Source organism: Neodiprion fabricii, chromosome 2 (assembly GCF_021155785.1).
Source record: "Neodiprion fabricii isolate iyNeoFabr1 chromosome 2, iyNeoFabr1.1, whole genome shotgun sequence".
In the NCBI taxonomy this organism is placed as follows: Eukaryota; Metazoa; Arthropoda; class Insecta; order Hymenoptera; family Diprionidae; genus Neodiprion; species Neodiprion fabricii.
In genome coordinates, this window is record NC_060240.1 from 37489712 (window position 1) to 37515617 (window position 25906).

Genomic DNA, 25906 nt, shown 5'->3' on the forward strand with positions numbered 1-25906 from the left:
CTTTTATGTGGTTCAAAAACGACGCACGAATTCGTGCAACGATATCGATCTGCAAAAGGTGAGCAATTTTATACATTTGTTCAATTACTTTATGCACAGTGAATAGAGAAATCGCGTTACTCGGAAAATAAATTCGAAAGGACCGCAGCGCGCAAATAACTTTCTGAGCAAAGAACAACTCCGCACGTTCTTTGAAGTTAATTACTATAATTTGCTCGGGTACTACGTGAAGAGGCCGTAGAGGGGAGCTCTGTGAAAGTTTCGAGGAAAATTCAGACACGGAAAATCAAGTCGTCCGCAGTAATCAGAGGGGTTGGTTGACAGGGTAAATGACCAGTTTAACAAGCTCGTAAACAGTTATAAATGTCTTTTTATTAACAGTACGATTAGTTGACGTTTGTTTTTTTTTCTTTTTGTTTTTTTTTTGTTTTGCTTCATTTTTCGTATAATAATAAATTTACACTGCATGTAATCACCGTGTATATATGTGTATATATACATCGTAACATCTAGAATTTCTACAGACACATACTTATAATATTGTTATATAACATCATACACGAATCATCATCATTATATATATTATTATATGTATATAACTGCATTTCATGTAAGGACTATTAACATCAATCGATCAGTGAATTTGATATTAAACGTTAATTAATATTCATGTTTACAATTACATGGATATCTGATAATTAATGCGACAAAACTAGTACGTTGAGTCGAGTTTTTGTGATCGTTGTCAAGTTCGGGGAAAAATATAAAAATGATATAAAAACAGAAAACAATCGGGAAGAAATTAATTTGAACAATTCTCTTTACACTATGTATTGATATTGTATATAAAGTCGAATCGATTACATCGAAATTCAAATAAATAGTTAGCAATAATCATAGAATATATATAAATCTACCTAAACATAGCGCGTCTGGTGTATATAATATATTTACAGGTTTCTCTTCGCATAACGTTTACCGACACTGGACACTCTTCAATTTACACAACCATAAGAATCCCATCCTCGTACTTTGAGTTTGATCGTTAGGCGCCCGTCACGCCATGGGAATTACCTGAAACAGAAATAAACCGCCCTGTTCTGATATAAATAAACAAAAAAAAGAAAAAACGAACTCACGATCAGGTTTTGGTCGTCAGAGGAATTTAGATCTACCCAAAGCAGTCACACTCGCACGATTTATCGGGGATAGAATAGGAAACGTCAAATTACCCACTCTGATGGCAAAACTGGGGCTGCATAAGGGTCGGCGTCGACGGAGTCATCGGCGTCATCGGGCTACCTGGACTCTCGCTTCCGACGCTGCTGCTCTGGTAGGTTCCTTGGAGGTAAGCGCCTTGTACTCCCTGGACTACGTTCACGCCTCCGTAGAGATCACCGGGGTGATGCTGAAGCGGCGGTGAGTGGTGCACTGTGATTGAAAAAAGTAAAGAAGATGTCAGAAGTACAAATAGCCTGGGAATTCGCATCCGGCAAAAAGTTCCACAAGTCATCCTAAGCTTATAAAACGCGACTTCGTTTCAGGGTTATAGTATGAACAGTACTACCGAGTTATTCACGACTTGGTGATTTTATCTGAACTGCAATTACAGTGACCAAGTGACTCGAAATGAATCCGAACGACATCTGAACCTCGGACTACGTTAAAATCCAAAAGTCATGGAAGAAACAGTAAGCGGAAGAAGTTGATTCACTAACTTTGTGTTTTGACCTTTCCACTGCAGTGTTTCTTTTGCCGTGCCCTCGAGTTTTGGAACCAGACTTGCGTGACTCTTTTGCTGAGTCCCGTGACGTGAGCTATCCTCTCTAGGTCCTGACCGTCAGGATTACTGTCCAGCTGAAAGTTAGCCTGAAGTACGGAGAGCTGTTCCTCGGTGAAGGTGGTCCGCACTCTCTTGGCCTTGTTCGCTTTGCCGCCCTCCGAGTCACCGTCTTCGGACGAGGAGGTGTTGTTGCCCTCGACTACGTCCAGGTAGTGCGCCTTGCAGAGCAGCCGCGCATCCAACAGCGCAAATTGTTCCCCGGTTGAAAGCTGCCGCGAACAAGCATCACATGCGAAACAGGCCAAATGATAAACTCGCTCTCTTGCTCTACGCACCCAATCACCGGCCCCCACGCTTCGTCCGCACTTTGCACACTTTGCTCCAAATGCCCTGAAACATGAATTGCAACGTGTTTATGTGTGAGAATTAGGTAAGGATGAATGAAAATTGTTTGCAAAGATCTGATCGGTACTCTATTTTATCCTATAGTTTTGAGGAAATTATTCACGAATTGTCGTTTCTTACAAATGAAAATTGGAACATCGTCGCTCCGAGGGATCCTTGGCTCTCCGGTGATTGCCATTTGGTAGGTACAGCGTTATAAAAATCGACAATTATTTCTCTGCAGACGAGTTGAACGTCCGAGACTCCACCCCGTTTCACCCCGTTTCAATTTCTATTTCAATAGCAATATCGGAGGGTCGGTATAGGCATGGGATGGAAGGAATATACCTGTGTAATAGTGAAAGAGCGGCATCTATAATAGGGCTGGCCTGTCTTGGTAGGAAATAGAATTCCCTCGGCTGGGTAAACGCTCATGCAGCAGGATTTAATTCCCCCGTGAGTTATAATGCCCATTACCAAAAAACAAATGAATAAATTAGGGCGGGGTTGTTTGGTAGCCGGACCCGAGGCCCCCGGAGATTTATGGATACGCGCCAGCTCTGCATCGGCGTTCCGTACCTGTGTACCCAGTGCCCGGGTGTACGTGTGCCGTATCCAAACAGCCCGAAGTGAACACCTTTGCTCGCCGCATAGGTAAGCACACGGCTGCTGCAGGCGCCACTATTTATGTAAATTCACAAATACTCCCAAGATACAAGCCAGATTAAGAACGTTCGGTAGGGCAGCATGCTCGAAGGCTCCTAGGCGTGCCTTGCTCCCGAAATTAGCATAACCAATACCTCGAGCATTGGGGCTGATGCCAAGCCTTCGGCCGGGCCACCTTTCGTGACTGGGCGTCGGTATCATCGGTCTAATTATCACCGAGTCATAGTTTATCATTCAGTCATACGCGTCTCGGTACGGTACATTTCCGTACAACTCATCGAGAGCCTTGATTTTCGTTGGTTTTCATTTTTGAACCACTCGCGCACCGCCGACTGCTTGTAGCGTAAAAACTTGCCTTTTCTCACTCGACGGACTATCCGAGAACCAGCGAGTGATGACTCATTACGTCAGTTGGTGAATTATTGTGGGTACCATGGTAGGAAGCTAATTTACACGTCAGATTGATCAGGATTAGAAGCCCGGTGTACGACAAAACGCTTTACTTGACGCATTCGGTAACTCATGCGGACGTGCATGTTCTATGCATGACTGTTCTATGCTTCGAGATTACCTTTATCGATGTCCATAACTCTTAGCGTTATCTTGTTTACACGATCTTCAGGACAATTTGTTTTGCATAACGACATCTCGTTCCGGCAACCTCAATCGAGCAAAGTACAGGTATCCGTGGATCACGTACGCGTCTCCCTTCTTTCGACGATATTTCGTATCGATATTAAATACAAAACAAACAAAACGCTTTCGGTCAACTATGCTCAAAAATCAACTCGAAAGTTGACTTTGTCTTGACTTTTACTATCGCTTGATGTTGTGCCCCAGAAAAGCAAACTTCCAGTTCAGCAGATGAGAATGAAAAATTTGGAAAAAAGATACCTTGTTAACCGCAAAGTGGATGCACACACTATACATACGGACATACATACATACGTACATTGAGTGGAAGGATCATGGTCACAGCGATGTCTGCACATAACGTAGGCATGGGTATGCGTATTATGCATGAATAGCTGTAGACGCTGTGCATTGTATGTATACGGCAGTGCCAGAAGTCTCAAGGTTCGAAACCCGCCCCCTGAGCACACGAGCGCAGTGCGAACACGGGCAAGTCACTGTCGACCGCAGTTACGAGGCAGATTCCTCGGTCGTTCGTATTATACCAAAGTCAGCTGACGCAGTACAAAGACAGAATTCATCCAGCACCACCTAGCTTTGGTTATATACCCCTTCCAATAAAAGCCTGGCGTACCGTGAGAGAGCAAGCTTACGTGGAAATGAGACTGATCACTTCTTCGTGCATTTTTTCCTCATGGACCGGAAGAAAGTGAACGAAAGAAACGTTTTCTTCGCAAACACGACTTCACACGTCACGAGAACTCGTTGAAGAGTCGCCTTGATCAATCAGATATGTCAGTAAATGATTTCTGAGTTCTTCGGTTCGACACTGCTGCAACTTTGTTTGGATCTCGCCACAAAAGTTGGCCATAAGAATAACTGCGGTTGATCAACGATGGTGGACGACATGGCTTGGGCAATACCCTGCAGTTACGCCGTTCACAAATATGTATGTACCTTGGAATCGGCTTGACCCGTGAGAAATCCGAATGGACTCGTACGGATTCCTATCATGGCTGCATCTGGAATTTTATAACACAAGAATCCACGACGAAGAAACAGAAGTAACTCTTGCTTCGACCACGAATGGATATGTCAGGAATGCGTGACATTCGATCCGGGTATTAGAGAAAGAAATCCGGCTGCCCGATTACTTCTGAATCGCGATTTTCTCCCTCCCTGAAGACTTACCCTCCTCTCCAACGGTATGCAGAATTGCCATTCGCCCTGACTCGGAGCTCGAGAGATTCGAATCGGACGTCGTGTATGAATTTGCGCTACATGCGATTCTGCAGTCATGCCCGAGGTCTCGTCGCGTGTACATCACTCCGTGCTGTCCGGTTTCACGCGCGGGGGGGGGGGGGGGGGGGGATCAGGGGAAGATGGGAAGTATATTGGGAGGCTCGCCAATATCGAGTGTAATTACCGCGCAACGGCACAACCTAGAAGAAGTCTTTATGGCCAGCCGGGAGTGTACTACATACATTAATCAATCCGAGGCCCTTGGCGATGACCACTTTGGATCTTCCTAAGATCGCGCGGTCCGTACAACGTAGTTCCTCTCCTATACTTGATGCATCACGCATACCAGCTTACACCTTGCCGTTATAGACCTGCAGGGTCCATTGCGTGCCACAGAACGGTCAGCTCGCCGTGGTCGTGAGAAGAAATCGTTGCGGAGGGTCCGGCTTTTCGACAGAAGTTACGAGCCTGATTTTCAGAATACGGAAGGGATGATTTGATCGGTACGGCCGAGCCCGAGCGCACGGAGTAAATTCCCGTTTTTATTCCACTCTGAACATTGTATTCGGTGAATGATGTGTATGGTATAGGTACTGGTTAAAGGTGGCAACAGTGAAGTGTACGTGCACAGCACCGTGTAAACTCTAAATTTTGACTGGTTACGCGGACCTTCTCATTCAGTAAAAGAAGACCAAAGGGGACCTGCAGCAGAGATGGGGTCGAGAGGTGAGGTGAGTTGAGTGGATCTGGAATGCCGTGTGCGAGAGGGTGGTGAGCACGTATAAGTTGTACCCATACCATCTGTATTTTGTTTCTGCCGCGTCACGTGCGCGACTTAATCCCACAGACAGGGCAAGTCACGTAGTAAAATCTTGCCGCGCGAGAATATCTCGATGAATAAATATATGCGGAGAGGATGCCCGCAACAGGGAGCCAGATATCGGTTATGGAAGTGTCACGTGTCGCGGTGCCTAAGCTCGACAAATGATCATGCGGCGGTTCACCGTTCGGATGCAAGAGGCTCCCGCATGGTAGCGGGCAACTGTCTTCTTAAGTCGATTTTAAGTCAATTCCGATGGCCAAGACTGCGGGGAGTAGCTTCTCAAGTTCGGGGGTTGAACACCACCAGCCTCTTAGGCATGGAGATTTAAGGGGGGAAAACAGTTCCTGAACTCACATGGCGTAGTCGTGCCTGCAGTAGAGCCGCATGCCTCGCAAAAAACAGGAGTGCTGATCGTGGAGAGGCCTGGCACAGGCGCAGCACCTGAGACAACGCGAGTGCCAAGTTCGCCCTCCCACGCAGAGGACCGTTCGCTCCCGGACCCGGTCGCCGCAGCCTCCGCACTCCATTAGCCTGTCCATGTCCATGTCCATCGCGTCATTGTCGCTATTGTTGTTGTTCGTGGTTGTCGTATTGTTGTTGTTGTTGTTGTTGTTGGTGGTATTCTTCACGCTCAGACAGGACGTCGCGTCCGTTGATTCCGGGTCCGTTTCTATCTCCGTCTGAAACGATAAGACACATTGAGGAATCGGTGGTTACGGCTTGTTTCACGGACCGCGAAAAGTCTTTCTCGAACATGGACAAGACGTTGGAAATGGGAGGATTATTATGAAGAAACTCTGATGTATATCGTTTTCGTGGCTGTAAGAGATTAGATCCTTGACTTAATTGTAGTACATGTATCGATACAGTGTATTATGCAGGAGCGGCCGATAGCCTGTCCAAAGAAAACAATGGGGTACCTCGCCTGCGATCACGTTGATCCAATTAATGTAATTGAATTAAAAACGTGTGAAAAAACGGGCTAAAAGTAGTATTAATAATAATGAAAAATCTTTCACAATTAGCTCCGCTCTCGGTCAGCATGGAGTATAGAAAACCAGTTTAAGCGGCGGCACCGGTGCTATCAAGAGGCTCAAATCTCAATTAATAATAGGAAATAAAATGGAGAAAACGAATATACGAAGAAGAAAACAAAAAACACAAGCATGAAAAAAATCAATGACCAAAAAGGTGATAAATGATCGTTAGCGTCTGAGTTACACGCATCTTATACATATGCTTGCGAGTTTCACGCGACTCTCAACACCGAGACTCGCGCGTTTCACCATCCGAAGCCCAAGATGTGATGCTCGTATTGAACAATAGATTCATAGGTGATAGTTAGACACAATGCATGTTGCAAGGTCCAACATTTCGTTCAGGTATTAATTCTATCGCACTTCAGAACTAATGGACGAAATTTTTCATCCAGTAACGCGAAGTGGAAAAAATTGTGGATACCAAATGGTCGTCGATCTGGTGCCAATTCGTGTCAAAGAAATGGATTAGAGTTTGTGGCAATGATTGCGATAACTATGATAATTCGATATTTGACCGTGGAAATTGTTTGAAATAATCTTATTGACCGATGGGAAATTCTCATCATAATATTCTTCATAAAGTTGGACTCCCGAGCGTTGTAATGTAGATCGTGTTCTTTGATTAATTAATTGCTATATCGCATCGTGAGCATAGACCGCATTGTTCGTCTCTACGGGGAATCAATGAGTTAATTACCCAATTAAATCTCCTACCTCGAAGCCACGGTGATTTATAATCAACTTTTACGGTCCTATAACACCGGATACCCATACCTCCGTACAAACTTCTCATATTATACTTATATATGCGGTAAGTTATTCAGCCGCGGTTTGAGGTCCGCAAGATTTGCAACATCGTTCAGCATCGTGAAAAGTAAATTATTACCAGTTTATGACGTCTCGTTGATGTTGCGTTGTAGGCAGACATATTTTCATCCAGCGCGATTACCATTCTTCATTTTCCAGTAGCGGATTGAATCTCCCATTTTGTATTTATGGTTGTGAACGATACCGGAAGTCGCGAAATTCACACTGCCGAATAAAAGCTTTGCAGAACTTGCATGCAGGATAAGATGATGAATTGAGATTTTATCTTGTGTGCAGATCAAAAGTGTACCGGTTTGGAAAGTATTCCGACTACATCGCCGTGTGATGCATGGATTGGAATTTCTTCAGATTCTTTGGATCCTTCTTCGATCCGAAATAATTTCCATTTCCGAGGCTTTTTCGATATGCACCTCTAGCAGCGTTTAGGAAACAGGCTTTACGTCCGCTGTGTGTAATTTTTGACGTTATAATTACTCACTCGCCTCATAAGGCAATAATAATATCCCTAATAGGACAACCAATTGATTTATGATCCGAAGGAGGCGTTGAACTCGGGTTGATTTATGCGTCCGGCATATCGTGCAGCCTTGTAGTCTTCCTTTCGTGGACGATCTCGCTGTGCACCTTCTTTCTCGATATTCGTCGATCCTGGGACGAAAGTTGAATCCATCCTGGGCGCATTCAACGAATGATTCAGGCTTTTGCGGCTTATACGTATTCCGTTCAGCGCCGCGACGCTAGTCTCGGCAACAAACTATTACGCGCCCATGCATAGAACGCCATAGATTCCGGGGCCCAATACCCGCAGCGTTTTTATGCCCTTTTTCAACTTTACGACCGCGGACAGCCGGGGAGTCCCAACCGAAAGGGTAATTTACTGCACCCTGGAATGCGACCTCATATTTGTGCCTTCCATGATTTCACCCCCTCCTCGTGTTTTTTGAACCATCCCCGCGGCACGCGTCTCTACGCGGTTTATATTCGTGTTCGGAATGCAAACCGCCATTCGATTACGCGACGGTGGCTTTCGCGCAGAGAAGTTGGCAAAAAGTATGCTAATTTTTCACGCCTTTTCAACGTCCTGGTTCATAAGTTGGTACGAGCGAAAAACAAAATTTATGCTAATTCGACAGGTACGCACGTGTTGTTCGGAATGGAAATAAACCATACCGACGGTTTTCAATCCGTACAAACATATCTGTCAACACTATATTTAATCAAGTTGAAACATGAATTTCGTCGTTTAGCACCTTCCAGAAAGTGGAGAAAAACTTCACGAACCGGTTAATAATTTTAACAGAAAAAGTTTTAAATTTGCCCGCATCTGGTATTAGCAACGGCGCAGACTCTTGGATGTGAGAATTATTGCGGCGAGATCTGTAGATGTGACGAGACGCGACGTTTTGCAATCAAGAATTATCATTCATCTCTACCAAACTCCGTTGACAACTACCGACGATGATCAATGCGGCTGGGCAACGCAGATCGGGCTCATATATTATTGCTCGAAAGATGTATGGGTCTCATCGCGTGTATTGTACTCCGAATTGTACATACCACAATATCAGAAGAGGCGCATTCGGCACCGTTACTTCACCATCAATAAATCCTGGTCAGGATTTACTTTTTTCAAAAATCTTCAACTGATTAAATTTTCTTTCCGACGTTAATTGAACGGCGTCAACGTCGTACTGTCGTATTGTTGATTTTTCGAACAGACGCTGATTTCACGTCAATGTTATTTGCATGACTAGCCAATTTCCCAGACAAAAATTCCACTCTATATGACAACTGTTGTCGATTTTCGCTGTATCGAATTATCCGTGAAACGACGAGTATTCAAACAATTCGGAGGCAAGATATTCGACGATGTAAGATTCCTCGCAGACGAGTCTGAGGACAACGAGAATTCGGTGTACACTCATTAGAATTGAAAGTTGGTTTGTTAACTCAGTTTTTCCCAGAGGGCACGGCGGCGATAGCCTGACGAAGAAGGTCATCCGTATGGCGCGGCTGCGGAGGAGCGGTTCCGTGGTGTGAAAAAAGCAATCAGCAGGTAATAAATAAGAGTAATAGATGCGATAATTTATTTTGCTCATACGCGATGAACTGACAAAGTGAGAAATGTCGGGGTCAAGCGAGGCGCAGAGCGATCAGTGCAGAGCTATCTCGGGACTACCGTCGATCGAAACGCAGTGAAAACCAAAGAGACGATACCCGCCGCGGGAGTGGGTGAAAAATAATGAATGAAAGGCGTGGATGCCTCCCATTTTTAGTTTTTATTCTTATTTTTTTTTTCTCACTCTCTCTTTTCGAAGACGGGCGAAGCCGCCCCGAGGATCCATCCATATTCCGGCTGCGGTGTGGTGATTGACTTCCTGGCGAACGCTGGTTACTGGAACAACGTTCCGTTACCTCGCCGTCCGTACACAAGTCCCAATCGTACCACGGACACCGATCAACGAGCTTCTTGTCAAGCCACCGCCTCTACGGTGTTTAAAAGACGAAATATGCCTTCGAATAAGGTTCGCTTTCCTTGATAAAGTGGCCGATTAATCTCGCCGGCAACGAGCCGTTGATGAGTTTCTGTCGTCCGAGAAAAGCCGCGTATCTTCCTCGTACTTGGGCCCTGCAGGGCTCAAAAAACTCTGTTACACGTTTAGCGGCTGAATTCCGTTTAGAATTTACGAGTCATATTGGAGCTGCCGTGATGTATTTATGCCCGCAAGGTTTGATGCTAATAGCTGTGCCGGAATGACGCTCGATTATACGACGCTGCACTGCAGCGTTGCACATGCAACTATTATCGCATGCGATAAATTAAATTCGCAATATGTGTGTGTGACCTCTGTCTCGGCTGAGTTGCAGCTACCGCCATTTCTGGAAGGGTGCCTTTTATTGCATGTCTCATTAATCGATACCGATTATTATTTCAGTTGAAGACACATGTGAAACTTGATGCGAATCTACAGCGAATACAACCGCGTACGTACCGCAAGTGTGAGCGATGTTTTTTTTTTTTCTTTTTTTTTTCTTTTTCAATTTCATTTTTCGTCTTCAATGAATATGAAAAACGAGCTTCTGCGATTTCAGAAATGTTACATCCGTGTATTATATATTCGAATTGATTCAAGCAACGGCGAGTTGCTTATAAATGTGGTTCCATTAATTCGGTACTTTCGTAATTGTAAATATTTTTAATAATATACTGATTCCGACTGCGATTCATCGAGTCTTGGTCAATAAAAACAAGAAATCAAGGCAGCACGCGTTAATTATAATATTGAATGGGATTTGCTGCCGTATTTAGCAAGACTCGATTGTAATTTTACGTCTTGGATACGTAACGACGGTTTCATTGAATTTCCGTCGATAGAAACGAATTAAATATACCTTTACCATAATTAAGGAGATGCGCGATTGCTGAATTTCTCATTTCTCAATTATTCAAATTCGACAAAGTATTTCTCAATACTTTGAAAATTTCCGGGAACGATGAACGAAGCTGCGCATTTAGTGAAACTAATGAAAAATCGCTTACAAATCACTGCGTAATTTTGTATCCGCTTTTGACTGAATTTTTCATTCTATCAATGGTCAGAAATCCACTTTCAACGTCAATTGTCCGATTGCATTTTAGCACAGATCAGTTCACCGAGAAATTCGATAATCTTGCGCCAATTTTGATCGTGAGCTGATCAACCTTCCGGGACAATCGATGTGTCTGTAAACCGCATCCGAATGACCTCACAGAATAAAAACTTTCAACCAAAGAGAAATTCGTCAAGTCGAAGGACAGTCAATGATTCGGAACCTTCGCGTTGCGCTCGAGGTAATTCTCGATGAAAAATATCAGCACTCCACCATCGTGCTGTCGAATTAACAAATCAATTAACCGAACTTACCTTCATCGTGAAATCCAACAATTTCCGTCCGACTGGTTCGGAGCAAGGTGACGAATAGAAAGGTCGAAATGGCGCGTGCAGTCTCGGCCAGATAAGTTTCTCCTAAAACCAGGCTCACGTAGCCGAATCAACGCTTCGTCACAAACCAAATTTCATACAACACTCGTATATCACGCTGCGTTCATGCGCGATACATATTGACAACAATCGAACACGTGTTCAGTCCTCCTTCGCATCACGTAACGTCATCATCTCGTTTCGCCCGCGCGCGTTTCGCTTCCGTAAAAGTCGCACGTACTTTCCGCGTGAATCAGCGCGATTCTCTCAAGGCTGCGCGATTCTGGATGCCGTGAAGCCGTCCGTTCATCCTCGAAGATGCGCGGACGCGAAGAAGATGGCCCTCGGTACCGGAAGACGGCCGTTTCGCTCGGCTTTCCGACGCTGCTCTGAGCGAGGCTCGGCTAAGACTGCTATTCCGGATTATTCCCCGGCCGTATCCTCGTCCCCCACCACGAGCATCGACTCCTGGACCCAACCCGGGCGAGATGCAGGTCCACCATAGGGAACGCTGCGGCGCTCTCGCCCCCGGGGGAAGGCGGGGGACGGGATTGAAAAGGGAAAATCGGGCTCTTTGACGCCCCGCCTCCTTGACCGCCTCCGTTCTCCGGGCACCCGGAGGCAGTCCTCTTCCGAGCTGTAAGCTCCTGTTCACACACGCCGTTCGTTACAACGACGCCCCTCGTCCCGGCGCTTAAGTTTTGTCTTTCCGGCCCGCAGCCGTCACCCCAAGAATTTCTTTTCGCCACCGGAAGGAGTCCCGGTTTTTTACACCGACGTTCAACGGCCCGTTTTCACCCCCCTCACTTAGCGCGGGCCGCGGAGAGATTGACACGGAAATATTTTGGGAATTCCGTCACATACCCGATGCCAATTTAACTACGTACGGGCTTCACAGACTGCAGGTCTTGATAGTGCGTGAGCAGAAAAAAAGGTTGGATCAAGGTTCGTTAGCAGGAATTATTTGTGATAATAGGGCTCAATTTGAATCGAAGTTTTTTAAGTTTTATGAACTTGAAATCAAAGAATCTAGTTTTATCAATGATTTCAAAACAATAGTAATAGATACGAAAAGCGCATTGATTAACTGGACTTGGAGGAGATTAGTTATGTAGTTAAAAATTTTCAGAGCAGAGGTACTGTCTAAATTATACCTATACGTTTCTTACAAAGTAGGTGAAATTTCAGAACACCTGGGAATTTGCGTGTAAGTCGAATGTATAAAGACATAGAAATGTAACTAATTTACCGATATGAATTGGTACAATGCATAATTTGTATTGATGATAATGCGCGCGTAATATTGTCACTTTATTATATTTATTCAAACTATAATCTATTTAGCGAAGGTATAATGATTACATATAACGCATATATATAATGATTCATCAGCCTTACGCATATTTGTGTATTATACGGTACTGTCACACTTTGCACAGTTATGTTTGTACAATTTATAGGGACATGTGCGTATGTATTTGATTATACGTAAAAGATACAGCTGGCAGTCCGATACCTATGATGCATACATTGAACAAGTTTTTCGATTCTTCCAAAACATTACTTCCACGATTTTCACAATATTATCATATCACATGTACCTTTAATTGATCCGCGTCGCCCGGTTTTTCGCATAATTAGTAGATGCTTAGCATAACTTTCGGAGCTAATTAAAAATCGATGTGATCCAGATAGTGTGTATTGTATATACCTATCGCGAGGCTTCGTAATGTCTAAGAATTATTCTTAAAATAAATTAATGTAAGGTATAAATACTTATTTCACGTTATCGTTTGGAGTTTCAATGACATACAACAAGGATCTTGGTACAAGAGTGAGTAAGTTATAAAATAATTGTACAAAGAATTTTGAATAATACCTAAAAAAATCTTTAGTCTGTGAATGAAACGCTATAAAAATTTGACCCTATGCATGCATGAAACGAAAAATGAAACGTTGAACGATAACGAACGAGCTCTTATATGCGATTACCAATATACCCAAGGTACAATACGCGGGAGGGGGCAAAAGCTTGCCCGAACACGTGACAATAACCCGAAGTCTGATATAAATATTTCGAACTTTATAGGCGATAGTAAATAAAATAAATTAAGGAAATAGCCGGGGCCCAGAAGCGGAGGTTGTAGGTAATATCCCGCACCACGTGTCCCGGAGTCCCGAATATCATTTGGTAATAAAAGATTCGATGCGGCATCGGCATCGGCGTCGGTGGAGGATGAGGACGCGCATCCCATGAACGACTTCTTCGTACCCCGCGAGAAAATCCCCTGACATAAGGCCACTTTCTGTCCGACCGTCACAAAGGTTAGACTTAGTTTACGTCCGTGTCTTCTACGCATATATTAACCCCGGCCCGAGTCCACAAAACGCCACTCGCTTCCTCTCTCCCTCTCTCTGTCTCTTTCTCTCTCTGGAGTTTCTCCGGTGTTACCGGCTCTGCACATAACGGCTGTTTGGAGGCGTGTCAATTTTATCCATTTTACCACTCTTATCCCGCATCCCCCGCACCGGAGTAGCTGAAGTCTAGATCGGGTATAAGAGAAAGGGCAGCGACGGACAAAGGGTGGAGAATTTTTATGATAAAATAGCAAAGAGGAGGAAATAAAGGCCCCTCTATCCACACGGCCTCCACGCTCATCTTCTCACACAATACCTACAGACACACGAGCATACCATAGTGTTTTATTTCTGTTTGGATGAGTTTGGGCTCGCAGTTGCGAGGGCGTCGGCGGGCACCTGTTTGTATTTCGACTGTGCCGACTCATAAATCATCCCCAAAACGGACTTAGGCCCTCCGCGTTCTCCGCTCGGGAATACCATTTCAGACCGGCAACACCCTCGACTTCACCACCGCAGCCTCCCTGCTCAATGAACCGTGCAGCCTTCCACTTTTAGCCATGAGAAAGAGACCCGGGATCCACCCTGCACTAATGTAATCCACAGCTCCAATAAATATGGATTTTTCACCTTGAGGTGTTGGCCGCATTTTTCCATTAAAAAAAAAAAATTTTCTTATCCAAACGCCAAGCCGTAAGATACGGTAACCAATGTCTACTCGCACGCGAGATGCGAACTTTCGTTGAAGTGAGACTTTTCAAGATTCGCAGATAAAAGGTCCGTGGATTCGTATAAGAGAAATTTTTCCACGCGAAGGAATTCAGCTGTTTTTGAAACGTTTTGTTGACTGGAATATTTCTCTCTCAAGTCTGACAAGAGGAGAAACGATCGGACGAATTAATGGCATCAATTACGCAGGTTTGATCAACAGCCAATGAAGGGTGAACTGAAGTGAGATTCGTAAGGTCTAAATTCCAATCCTGGAGATTTAGTTTATGTTCTCTTTCTTGAATAATCCTGTGTTTCAGAAAATAAGTATTTACAACGAGACTCGTAAATCCGCATTTTCCTAATTGGCCAAAAACAAATCTTTGTAGAGTTTCCATTCCAAGGCGATCTCATCCCAGTGATGAGATCAAAAAATGGGAGGGGTGCGAACAAGTGGCAACCAGGGTAAGTCGAATAGCTGAGGCCAGAGGCCGTTTAGCCGAAAGTTGTACCGGACTTCGGGTCTAAGGGAGAGGCGTCGAAACTTATGGTTAGGCACTTCTTACGAGACAGCATCTGCCGCGGTTCGCCGCAGGAGGTACGGCCGACTTTGCTGCAGAGAGAAGTTTGCGACCGAGGTACGAAAGTTCGTGAGCTTCACACCTTCCTTCCCCTGTGTGCATCGGATAGATTACACTCTTGTTCGGAGACTAGGGTTGATTCTTGGCGCAGGATCAGCCCCCTAACTCTCAGGAATATCGTTCCTCAGATTCGAGTTCCTCGACCTCGCGTGAGAGGACTGAAAGGGAAAAAAACACCAACAATACAAAAGCAGAACAAAAAAAAAAAAACAACAACCCGTCAATTGTATCTATACCGAGGTACAGTATTTTACCGCTTGTCAATTTTCACCGGAAACTATCTCCCGTTGTTCGAACCCGGGAGATCAGCAACGATTCCCGTTTGAATGGCAGAAAATTTAAAAGACATTGTAAATAATTGAAATCCCTCGGATCGTGCAACCCTTATCAAATGCATTCTTATTTTTCTTCCAAAGTGTAGAGGAGACAAAGAAATGGCAACGGATTTGACGCCACTCTTTCAACGTCACGATGGTGGCTGCGCTATCAAGAACCAATCAGCTCGAACCGTGCCAACTGAATTTCAGAGGCTTAACTGTCGCAGTTTGTTTCTCGTTCAATCGAACTCGTCGCATCAAGTGTTACGAAGTAAAAGAAAATTCTCTGTATACCGCTTTCGATGAGACCCAAGGAGGGACTCGCGGCTCGCAGGGCCGGTGGAAACATCGTTACGAAAACAAATGTCGACTCATACGTAACCAATTGTTGGAGGTCTTGCGCGGGCCCCGAGCACGGTCCCAGCAGCTGTGGGGGTTCCCCTGGTGCCTGACTGCCGCCATTAGTAACGCTTACCAAGTATAATGCGAGAAAAATGGGAGCCGAATTATTCTGGTGGACATACAACTGGACAAAGAGGTGCGGGGGACCTCGACCCACTCCAAACACTTTCGGACATATCGGTTCCGGCCCAAACCGCCCCGGGGTTTCCGAACTGCATGCGTCTTCCCGCGGCTGCAAGATGTCCGTTTAGTATACAAATTGGTTCGCCGACTCGTGGATGCATTTCGAGCAAAAAGACAAGTTCTACCCTTGTTTTTCCTACCTTCGTCGGAATTAACGATCTTTCGAAGAAGTGTGTATAATGCATGGCAATTATATACAATAATTCTCTGCAGTATGAACATGGATTTAATAGCAGGGTACGTTTCGCAGATTGAAACAACTCGTGTAAATTTGAGGAGTAAAAATTGACCGATTTTTCTCATCCTCCGACGAACTGTCGTTTGGCTTTTTTCCTCTGCTTTTCTGTTTTCTTAATCCTTCCGCTCCCCTCCGGAGCATCGCAAGCGAATATTAGATGACACGGTTCATTGATATGGTAATGAGAGTTAACTTGCTCGCGTATGCGAGTTTACAAGAGGCTTTTCCTCCTCCTCCTCCTCCTCTTCTTCGTTCAAAGTCCGTCTCTATCTCTGTCGGTGTCGCGGAGCCCGCCGTGAATAAAAAAACGAAGCGAAAAAGTGAGGGAAGAAAGAAACAAAAATGAGGTGGAAAAATAAAAAGTGAAAAGAACAAGAAGAACTTAAGAACCTCGTCCTGCAACGGAAATTTATGTATTTCTTCGCACTGGCGCGGCGCACGGTCCTCCATTTTTATTGTTGACGCCCGAATATTCTATAAAAGAATACAAATTTGAGAAAGCAGCGTGACATGTCACTCGATCGCGTTTCTCCTCTATAATACCCACTCGGTCTAGTCGCCTGCTGTGCAAACACGGAGCCTTCGGAAACTGAATATTTCAACAGTTTTACTTTTCACTCGTTTTTTCCATTTTCTTTTCACCTTCTTTTTTTTTCATGCACTCTTCCTTTTCTTTTTCAAAAATTTTATCCACTCCGCTGCTACCATTATTATTGTTATTACTATCTTCAACGTATGTGTGCTCTTTGCTCTTTCATCCATCCACCTGTGCAGAGGGCCGTTTGCCAACGTTTCTGGACTCCATAAATGATTATATACAAGGTACGTATGTATATTATACACGTATATACCTACCTGCCTGAGGTCTCAGCCCACTCGCAGCAGCACGCGTCCCGCATCCGTTCTGCGTACACATATTCGTGTCCACACACACATTATTTGTCAATACGTATGTAACGAAATAATTTATTCGTATACATATTGTCAAGCTTTTCCTTACAAACGATGCATCTACTTTCCGACATTGTAAGTATGTGGAACATCTACGGCTTTGCCGCGAACCATTGATAATATTTCTATGCTACGGGTCTGAGGTGATTAGATTTGAAATATTACTGTAGTTATCGATTTTGTTGCAAATATTTTTTTATTTCGTTTCACTTCATAATTTTAGCGATTTGGTCCAAGCCTGTATTAGATTGACTGATTTCATTATATTGTACATTTTACGTTTTAGAAGGCTGAAGAATCTACATAACGGATAATCCTGCTCCGCCAATTACAGATCCCAGTTTCTGCGTCTCTTGTGACCTCTAACTGTAGAGCATGTATAACGGACGAACGATTCGTACGCCGCTTGCACAGAGCGACTTAGCCGTAGCGATAATACAGTTGTTCGTTATTTGCCGTGGATATTACACGGTGAATTCACGCCGGTGCGCAACCAGGGAGCAAATAATCCCCGGATACTGCTTACTCGTGTTCGGATAGACTGCCGTTGACATACGAACCCCCGCGTATGCCAACCCGGTGCCCAAATGCGCCGGGTTTGCTAATCATAGCTGCACGCAGTGAGGGGTTCGCCTCGAGCTGGAAAAGCGCGAGTGTAGGTGCGGATCTTATTCCGCTATCGCTTCGCGCGCACATCTGTCGGTAATTTATATACCCACCTACAGGGGTATTTCAGGACGTCGAAAAGGCGACGCTACGAAAGGAGTGACGTTCGATCGATGGGTTTCAACTTGAGGAACGAGGCGGCGAATTGCGAAGTGTGCGAAGTTGAGAAGTCCGGGGGTGTCTTTAACGCCGCTATAGGTAGACGTATACAGGGTTTGGATGATAACGAGCGGATTTGCAATCACGGCTACATTGTGCGAACCTGCTGTTAGCTAACTTCAAGAGGGATGATGAAACTCTCCCCGAGACTCGAGGCTAGGCTGGAGATCACAGAGTCCCGGAAACTCTCGGAGGGAGGGACGAGTCTTGGAGAGCCTCCCTGCTTCGCGGATATTGATATTACCGAAGTGGGTACCTACTACTTACTTACACCTCCTCCACACACACTTACGTCGGTATCAACTGCGATGTTAATTTGAATCTGTCTGGGCCACGGGCACCCAGTGCGCGGAAAATGATATTCATCCAACCCTCATTTTTGTGAACGTCAAGTTTTCAAATTGCACGATTTCACTGATTTGTAGAAACGTTGCTTGTCGTGTAATTTGAATAGTTTCGTCATTGGAGTTTTAGAGTTTTCCAAACCGTTTTCAACTTCATTCAAGACAGTTCCCAGCCGTCAAAAGTTACGAATTCCGTGTTGGTTCTTATTTTTACACTTGACGCACACACGCATACTCGCGTCAAAAGTAAAGTAAGTCTGTGGCGATGGAATGTGCGCTTCCAATGAGTCGTGGATAGCTGCTGTTGCATTTTGGACGCGGGGTTAACCGTCTGCGGGAATCTCTTGTTCGATCTGTTTTTATAGGCAAGGCTATCGCGTCTATATGAAAGACATACGTGCCTGACTCGAGTGCGCCGTTTTAATGTTTTCCTTGAAAATTCCTCCCTCTTATACGGACTCCACGCACTCCTGCAACCTGAGCTTATAAGAGCAGTCCTCGATTTTCTCGGTCTAAAATCCTTCCCCCGGTACTTGTATTACCCAGGAATCTCGATTAGCTGGCGATAGGAATGTGCAAGTTTCACATGCTTGTATAGCACATGAACTTGACGAAGTTGAGACAAGTTTGATTTGTATCTTACCAAAGTTATTATAGACTGCTCAAAAATTAAGGTAGCCGGGTATAAAATATTCAGATTTGTCACGATTTCGATAATAAATTACAAGCGTAAAAATTCCGAATGTTTTCACCTTTTAATTTAACTATCAAAAGAAAGAAGATACACTGGATGATTTCTACCTACGTATCACAAGTTGATGGAGTTTCATTTGATATAAATCCGAGCGATTGCAATGGTTCAAAGTTTCGGAATATATTTTCCCCGGAATAAAAAAGAAACTGGCCTATTAAACGGGGGTAAAAAATTTCCCGCCCCCACGTCCGAGCATAAAAGTCACACGGAAGGGACGAGTCGAGGCGTAGTAAACCGAAAGAAAGAATAATCGGATTACCGTTTCACTGGGCAAAACTAATCGACGGAGGCAACCACACAGAAGGAGGCATCGGGCGCCCCGCCGCGTCGACAGCAGGGCGTTTATACATTAGGTTACACGGCCGCGTTAAGGCCCACGGGGCCCGAATTATTGCGCGCTGGTTCCGCGCCTACGTGAACGCTGCGTACAATTTTGGGCATCCGGGTCGGCGGGATCCTCGCGAGGTCAGGAAGAGCTGCGACGCCTAGACCTAGACCACCTAGACTCGCTCTAACTCGGCTCTGTCGCGTGCCGGCAACTAGTTCCGGAGCAATGCGTCCCGGCGCCACGCGTCGCGCATTACGCAACGACTGCACCTCGTGGATTCCGGACCCCAGAATTTAGGAACGACCAGGTCCCACGCCGATACTTCAACTGTGAATGCGACCCCGGGAATTCGGTTTCGAGATATTATCAGGACGGTTCGACCACTCAACGGGGGCGCGAGTTCGCCGGTGGATCTTCAAAGAGGTCAAAGCGCCGCAATTTGGGGAGAACTTTGACCCGGGCGCAGGTTCAGGTGGAGGATTTAGAGGACTGCGGGACGAGATCGTGGGAACAGGTTGTTTCGGCGATTGCAATGAGCTTTATGCTTTCATACATGCGGATTTAGTCTGTCAAACTCGAGTTAGAGAGATTTGTGATTTTTTATATTTGTCTGTTTTACAAATTTATTTTTGTAGTATATCGAGTTTTATTACATTTGATCATTTACAAAAAATTTCCGTATCAAAAGGACGGAAAATTGTTTTATCCACAATCAAGTATGTAACGAACAATAGTTTCGCTAATTAGAAGGCAAAGCTTGTTCAATGAATTCAAAACTTCTGTAGAATCTGGATTTGTTTTATTGTTTGACGTTGTGCGATCACGATATCATCCAATTTTTGTTCAATGTATTCGATCTAACCCAAGAATAACATAACATATCCAAGCGAAATCGTGAGATTTTGACGATGATCAATTACCATTCTTTAATTTTTACGCAGTTTTCGTAGATTTCTGAAAGTAATGTAACTGATTGAAATGAGTTTGCGAAAGCGACATGAACCGTGGTTTTTTGTACGACAAACTTTTATTCGAACAGATAGATCAAACATTTTTCATAAAATATTGCGACTTGAAATAATTACTATCATTGAACTCATTTATTTTAATATTATGTATACAGAAATACAGGATAACAGTAATTTTTCACCTACATATGCACATGCTGTATAAATAACGTTGATAATATTAATAATACAATCATAAAACGTGAGAACGTGATTCACGATGTTCAATTTTCACATTTTTTACGGACCAAATAAGATACCGACAAAAATTAAATATCACATCAAAACTTGGGACCAAGGAGTCCAGTAAAAGTTCTGGGAAGTATATAATATAAGGACGTCTCGCAGTCCATGGGAGCAACACATAGCTGCACAAGATGGAAGTGGTGAATTTGTATTTAAAAATATGCGCCGGAATGGATGCAGTTTCCATGTCGTGGGCTTTCAGTGGTACCCATAAATATGATAAGGCGGTTGAAGATAGGTGCGAGGCTCCTGGGGCCCGGAGTCTCCCCGTTCTCGATGTAACACCGAACCGAGACCGCTTAATTACTGACCACAAGAGTCCTGATCGTACGTATAGAGTCTGAAATTAGGAGGCAGAAGTCTAGCTGCTGCATTCGGATATCGAAAAACTCGACGCAAAATGGAATTATAAAACTTGCGCTCCTGCTTATGCCGTCAGGACAACTAGCGGCGAAAGACGAATGGATATTTTTTCGACGGATTAAATTAGACGCGTTACTAATACGATATATAGATGTACCAATAAATCTAGGCATTTTTTTACGTATAAATTACTAGATTAGTGATACTTCTTCGGTAATTTATCAAATTCTTCTGATCACCAAGCGAAACAGGGTTTCTTTGTTGAAATTAACGAGATTAGCGCGATGGTAACGCAGAGTAAGAATAAATCGAGAATTGTTTGAAGTGGTTTAAGTCCACGCATGTATCTATACCTGCGGAACACGTCACAGAGACATGCGGTATTTATGTATCATCAATAAATTTTAAAGAAATTATCGGTGCAGAATTATGAGGGTGAAAATTTATTTGAAGAAGTTTTTTCACAATTTCGCGTGATTTCGGTGAAAATAAATTCGTACAATCGATGCTGGTCATAGATATAAAGCGATAAAAGTGGTGAGAATATTTTTTCCTCGTGCAGTTACGAAAAGTCGAAAGCGACGGAATTTCGACAAGTTTTCAAACCAATTTTCAAATCGCAAAGAATTTTTCCCTCAACAGGTTTAGATTTACAAAAAAATTACCACTTTTCTGCAATATGTATTTAAGAAGATACTTTAAAGAACATTTTTCATTGTTAAATATCCCGTTTTCGCCCGCACACAAATCCGTGCATAAATGCGTAGGTGTAATGGGATAGATGGGCACCTGCACCCCGAGTAAAGTAAAATGGATGCCGAGAGGGAGTCGCGTTGATCGATAAGAGCGTCGGGACGCTGGGCGTGTCTCCGTCGCGACGCCGGATTGCAGCGCAGCGTCGTCATAGTTTCCCGGAAATCTTCCATCCGCTGTTTTTCGCAAACGGAAGTTTACATCCGCAACATGCCGTGAAAACAAAAAGCTGCGTAAATCCCATGAGTGCAAAAATGGGAAGGAAGGAGGTTTGGGGGATGATTCGCGGACCTTTTATCAGTTTCGCGGTTACACCATCGGCGGATATTCTAGTTTTCGTCGACTAGATCGGACGGTGGAAAGCGGCCGAAGTGACGTAACGAGATTAGGCGGGTCTCTTGGCGGATGAACGACTTTCAGCAAGGCCAGCGCAAACCGAAATCCAATTTAATCTTAGCACTAATTGGATGACGCCTACGGTTACACGCCAAATTACCCGGGACGGTTCCTCTTCTCTTCTGGGTCCACCGGGCCAGGACCAACCTTACGATGTCCCGGACCCCGGGGTCTCGCTTGTAATTAGTTAGGTACCGAGGATCTGCCTACTTCGTTTCACTTCGCAGCTGCAGGAGAATTACATCCGTGTAACGCGAAATCGCGCGAATGCCTGATGGATTTTGTGCGGGGCATGAAGAGTCTTCATGGTGCGGAGGTTCATCCAGTCATCTTCGTTCATTTTATTTCACCGTTTTTTTTTTTATTTCTTTCAATTCTATTCTCACTTGAATCCTTTTTCATCTGGAAATCGTTGCGTCACCAGAAGCGATGGCCGCACTAGTTGCCGTGTCGAATGCGGCTGACCCAGCCAGTGATCCTTATATCGTGATATATCGATTCATTGATTACCGCCGATCATAACTCAACGCGAGGGCCCGCAAAGACGTCGATTTAAATGATTTTTAGTTTATCGTTTTTAAATTATACCGTGGATAAAATTTGTACTTCCTTAATTCAAAAGTATGAGTGAACTATGAGCAGTTTTTTAACTGATTCTATACCTAAGCTGATTGTATATGTTTTGTCAAGTTCTTCAATTGATTAATACTCCAGTAACCGTAACGTATCGAATTTCAACCTCAAGTTCAATTGTCAGAGTTACAAACGTGGTGTTTAAGTTTTTTTCGCACATAAAGCAGAAAGTGAGATTGAAAAAGGTTGTGCCGGTGGCCGCCAGGCGTTGCTGAAGCTTCGTGCTTTCTCGCAGAAGAAGCGCGGAATTGGAACAGATCAATTTTTAACAGAGGTATCGAATGAATTCGCATTGGAATTTTACATCTACTTCAATTTACGGGTGAAAATTGAATCTACAATCCATGTGCAAGAATTAATCGTATCTATTTTTTCAGGAATATTCTCGCAGCTGCACGACTATGCAGGAAAACCTCCACACACGTGCCTCTATGCTTTACAATCCTCATACACGTTACAAGGCGCATACGTCATACTTTCGTAGAGAATGTGCGTTACATTCAGCTACAGATGAGTCGAGTTGGGAAGGGAAGAAGCAAGCGGGCGTGAAAGCTTGACGCCTGAATTAATTAGGTCTGTGAAGCGACGGCATGGCACGAGGTATGTGTCCATGCCTTTGCATATAGATGTGTAAGCCGCATGGCACAACATGTGCACGAAACGTACGGGTAGCTGCACCTTGTGTAAGGCATCACCTAGGAGCGTGCATACACACCGTCCCTCTAAGTGTAGGCCGCATGTGTTTGTGAACGTTTGTCGGCGGCTTGAACTGACTCAAAGTTCTCTTTGGAGTTGGAATGCTGCGTCAGTACAACGCGATTGTATTTCTCCGCCTGCAGGAGATGCTTCACTCTCAACTTGTATCGTCGGTGGTACGTGTAGAAAATTCACACCCACGAATGTTGCCCCAATCCATGTTGTTCATGGATTTTGGATAGGATGATTTTTTATTTCTGTTGTGAAAATATCACGCTACGGTTCATAATGATAATTCGTTAAATTTGTATCGAATATTTGAAAATAAAGCGTGAAACCCAAAGTCGCAAAATTAATTCCTAACTTTTGCATACACGCAGCAGTTCCGCGAAGTCGATTAGAATTTTGTGCCACCGTCGTCGTCGTCGTCGTCGAGCTTTTCTTCTGACAATTGAACAAAATATGCACCCCCGCGAAATGGGGTGCAGCGGGAAGCGCAAACCCGTAATTTTACCGCAGCGGAACAATTCCGCTTGATCGTACGTTACATTCTACGCAATTTTTCGGCGGCCTTACACGCTGCGGTAGTGTGCGAATTGTAAATTATGTAGACGAAATTTAAACCGCGCCTACAACGCGATCAGGTAAAGAACTGTAATGCTTAAACGTATGGGGTTCGGATCCGCTCAAGAGTTCACATGTAACCGTATACCTGTGGGGTTCCAACAATGAGCCTAGGGGCGTTCTATTGACGCGTATGAAACGTTAGTTTTTCATTTACAAACGGTGGGTGTGTCGCAACGTCACGCGTCCGACTCTCCTCAACCCCTTCATAGATAATACAATTAATTCACAGCCTCGAGGAAGAGAGAGTTAGAAAAAGAGAAAACTTTTCTTTCGGTGTGCGTTGTTCCAATTTGATGGTAAAAAATTACAGACCAAATGATGGACTAGGAAAAAAAAAACCGCAGTTCAATTATCTGGAAATAGAACTTTCACTTCGATAAATCACGAGCAATAAACTCAACGCAATTAAAAGAAAAAAGTTAACGGCGTATAATCAGAAATTCATTCGCCTTTAGAATGTTTCGTAAAATTGACTGGATTTATTTAAAATCTTTTTTGAAACTCCAATATACAAGAGATAAAAAAAAAAAAAAACGAGGTGAAGAGAAAAATGGTACATTGAAAACGGAGGAAAAATGTGGCAGGATTTGAGATGGCGACAAAGACGCGGACAGATATACGTATATGCGAGTACAGACCTAAGAGAGAAAGCGAGAAACGGGTATTTTATTTTCTGTGGTTACATTCAGATTTCCCTTGTCGTCGTGTTCAGCGATCTGTTAACAATAGAATTATCAATCAAGTGAGCTTCCCTCGGTCCTGCAGGGGTGGCTGGATCCTCGCGCCCCTGCCAGCAGCATTACTCGGTCCACTTGCCAGCAACCCTCGCCCCCGGACCCGAGGGCCCCGATTCCCCTCCAGCCCCCCAGTTAATCCTATTATTACCCACTGTGACTGACTGGGTATAAAGTCCGTGCCCTTTTTCCACGGGGTCTACGGGTGGTGGGTGTATATTTATTTATAGAGCCTTCTCCTAAATCGCGTAGGTACACTTCTTTGAACGAAAAATAAGAAATACAAGCACCGCGTCGCGCGTACGTGGCGCATGCTACTTTGTTTATTCGTCGTATATCGGACCCGGAAATGAATCACGTTGGTTCGCAACTGTTCCGCCGGTGTGTAACTAGTTCACTTAATCATCGACCTGGGTACAGACATAATTCAGCCTTTATAAATGACCGTTCAATTTCAGTTTTCAACTTTTTCGCCGATTGGACAGGTTTTCAGACGTTTTCCTGTGAATTAAAAAGAGGGGTTATCCATTTCAACGACTCCCACATAAGACATTGGTTTAAAAAGAATATATATTAAACAAACACAAAAAACTAACAGTTCATTGTCTTTTACAGAGAATTGGTATTTTTGTCAACATCGACAAGTATTTGATACGTTCTTTCCGACTTTTCTTGGATTAGAAAATTTAGCAGATAGGTACTTGAATCAAAAATTTTTTTTTAACGATCTGGTATGTGTCCGTTACGTGTACGTAGAAAATATCCAACTTATTGGACAAATAACATCATGGATCGAGTTCGACGTTGAAAATAGTGTTATTTGCTAACATGGACATAGGCGAACACGGACAACTGCAGAAGAGAAACCGTATGCGAAAAGCTGACCCCGAGGTGATTCTCGACGCGTGTCCCGGGAGACAAAATACCTACCCATCATGACCCTGGAGATCTACCAATTCGGAATTATTCATGAAAACAATTAGCAGAATATAAAAGCGCCCTTTCGTAAAGGTTCAATCGATTGTGAATATCGCTAATGAG

The 25906-nt window shown here is 44.1% G+C and overlaps 1 protein-coding gene across 6 annotated transcripts; it reads right to left on the reverse strand.

Annotated features, from left to right (window-relative positions):
• Positions 1-441: 441 nt before the first annotated feature.
• On the reverse strand, positions 442-11783 carry LOC124175858 (LIM/homeobox protein Awh-like). 6 transcript variants are annotated; one of them, XM_046556448.1, is made up of 5 exons: positions 11305-11783; positions 5886-6211; positions 1719-2173; positions 1237-1431; positions 442-1095 (listed from the first exon to the last, which is right to left on the reverse strand). In XM_046556448.1, exons 1-5 carry the CDS (start codon positions 11308-11310, stop codon positions 1046-1048), a joined length of 1032 nt encoding a protein of 343 aa, XP_046412404.1. In that variant the 5' UTR covers positions 11311-11783; the 3' UTR covers positions 442-1045. The 6 variants fall into 6 exon arrangements, with proteins under 6 accessions (XP_046412404.1, XP_046412406.1, XP_046412403.1 ...); XM_046556450.1 differs by having other exon boundaries at positions 442-1100; XM_046556447.1 differs by having other exon boundaries at positions 442-1100; positions 1233-1431.
• Between the last annotated feature and the right edge of the window lie 14123 nt (positions 11784-25906).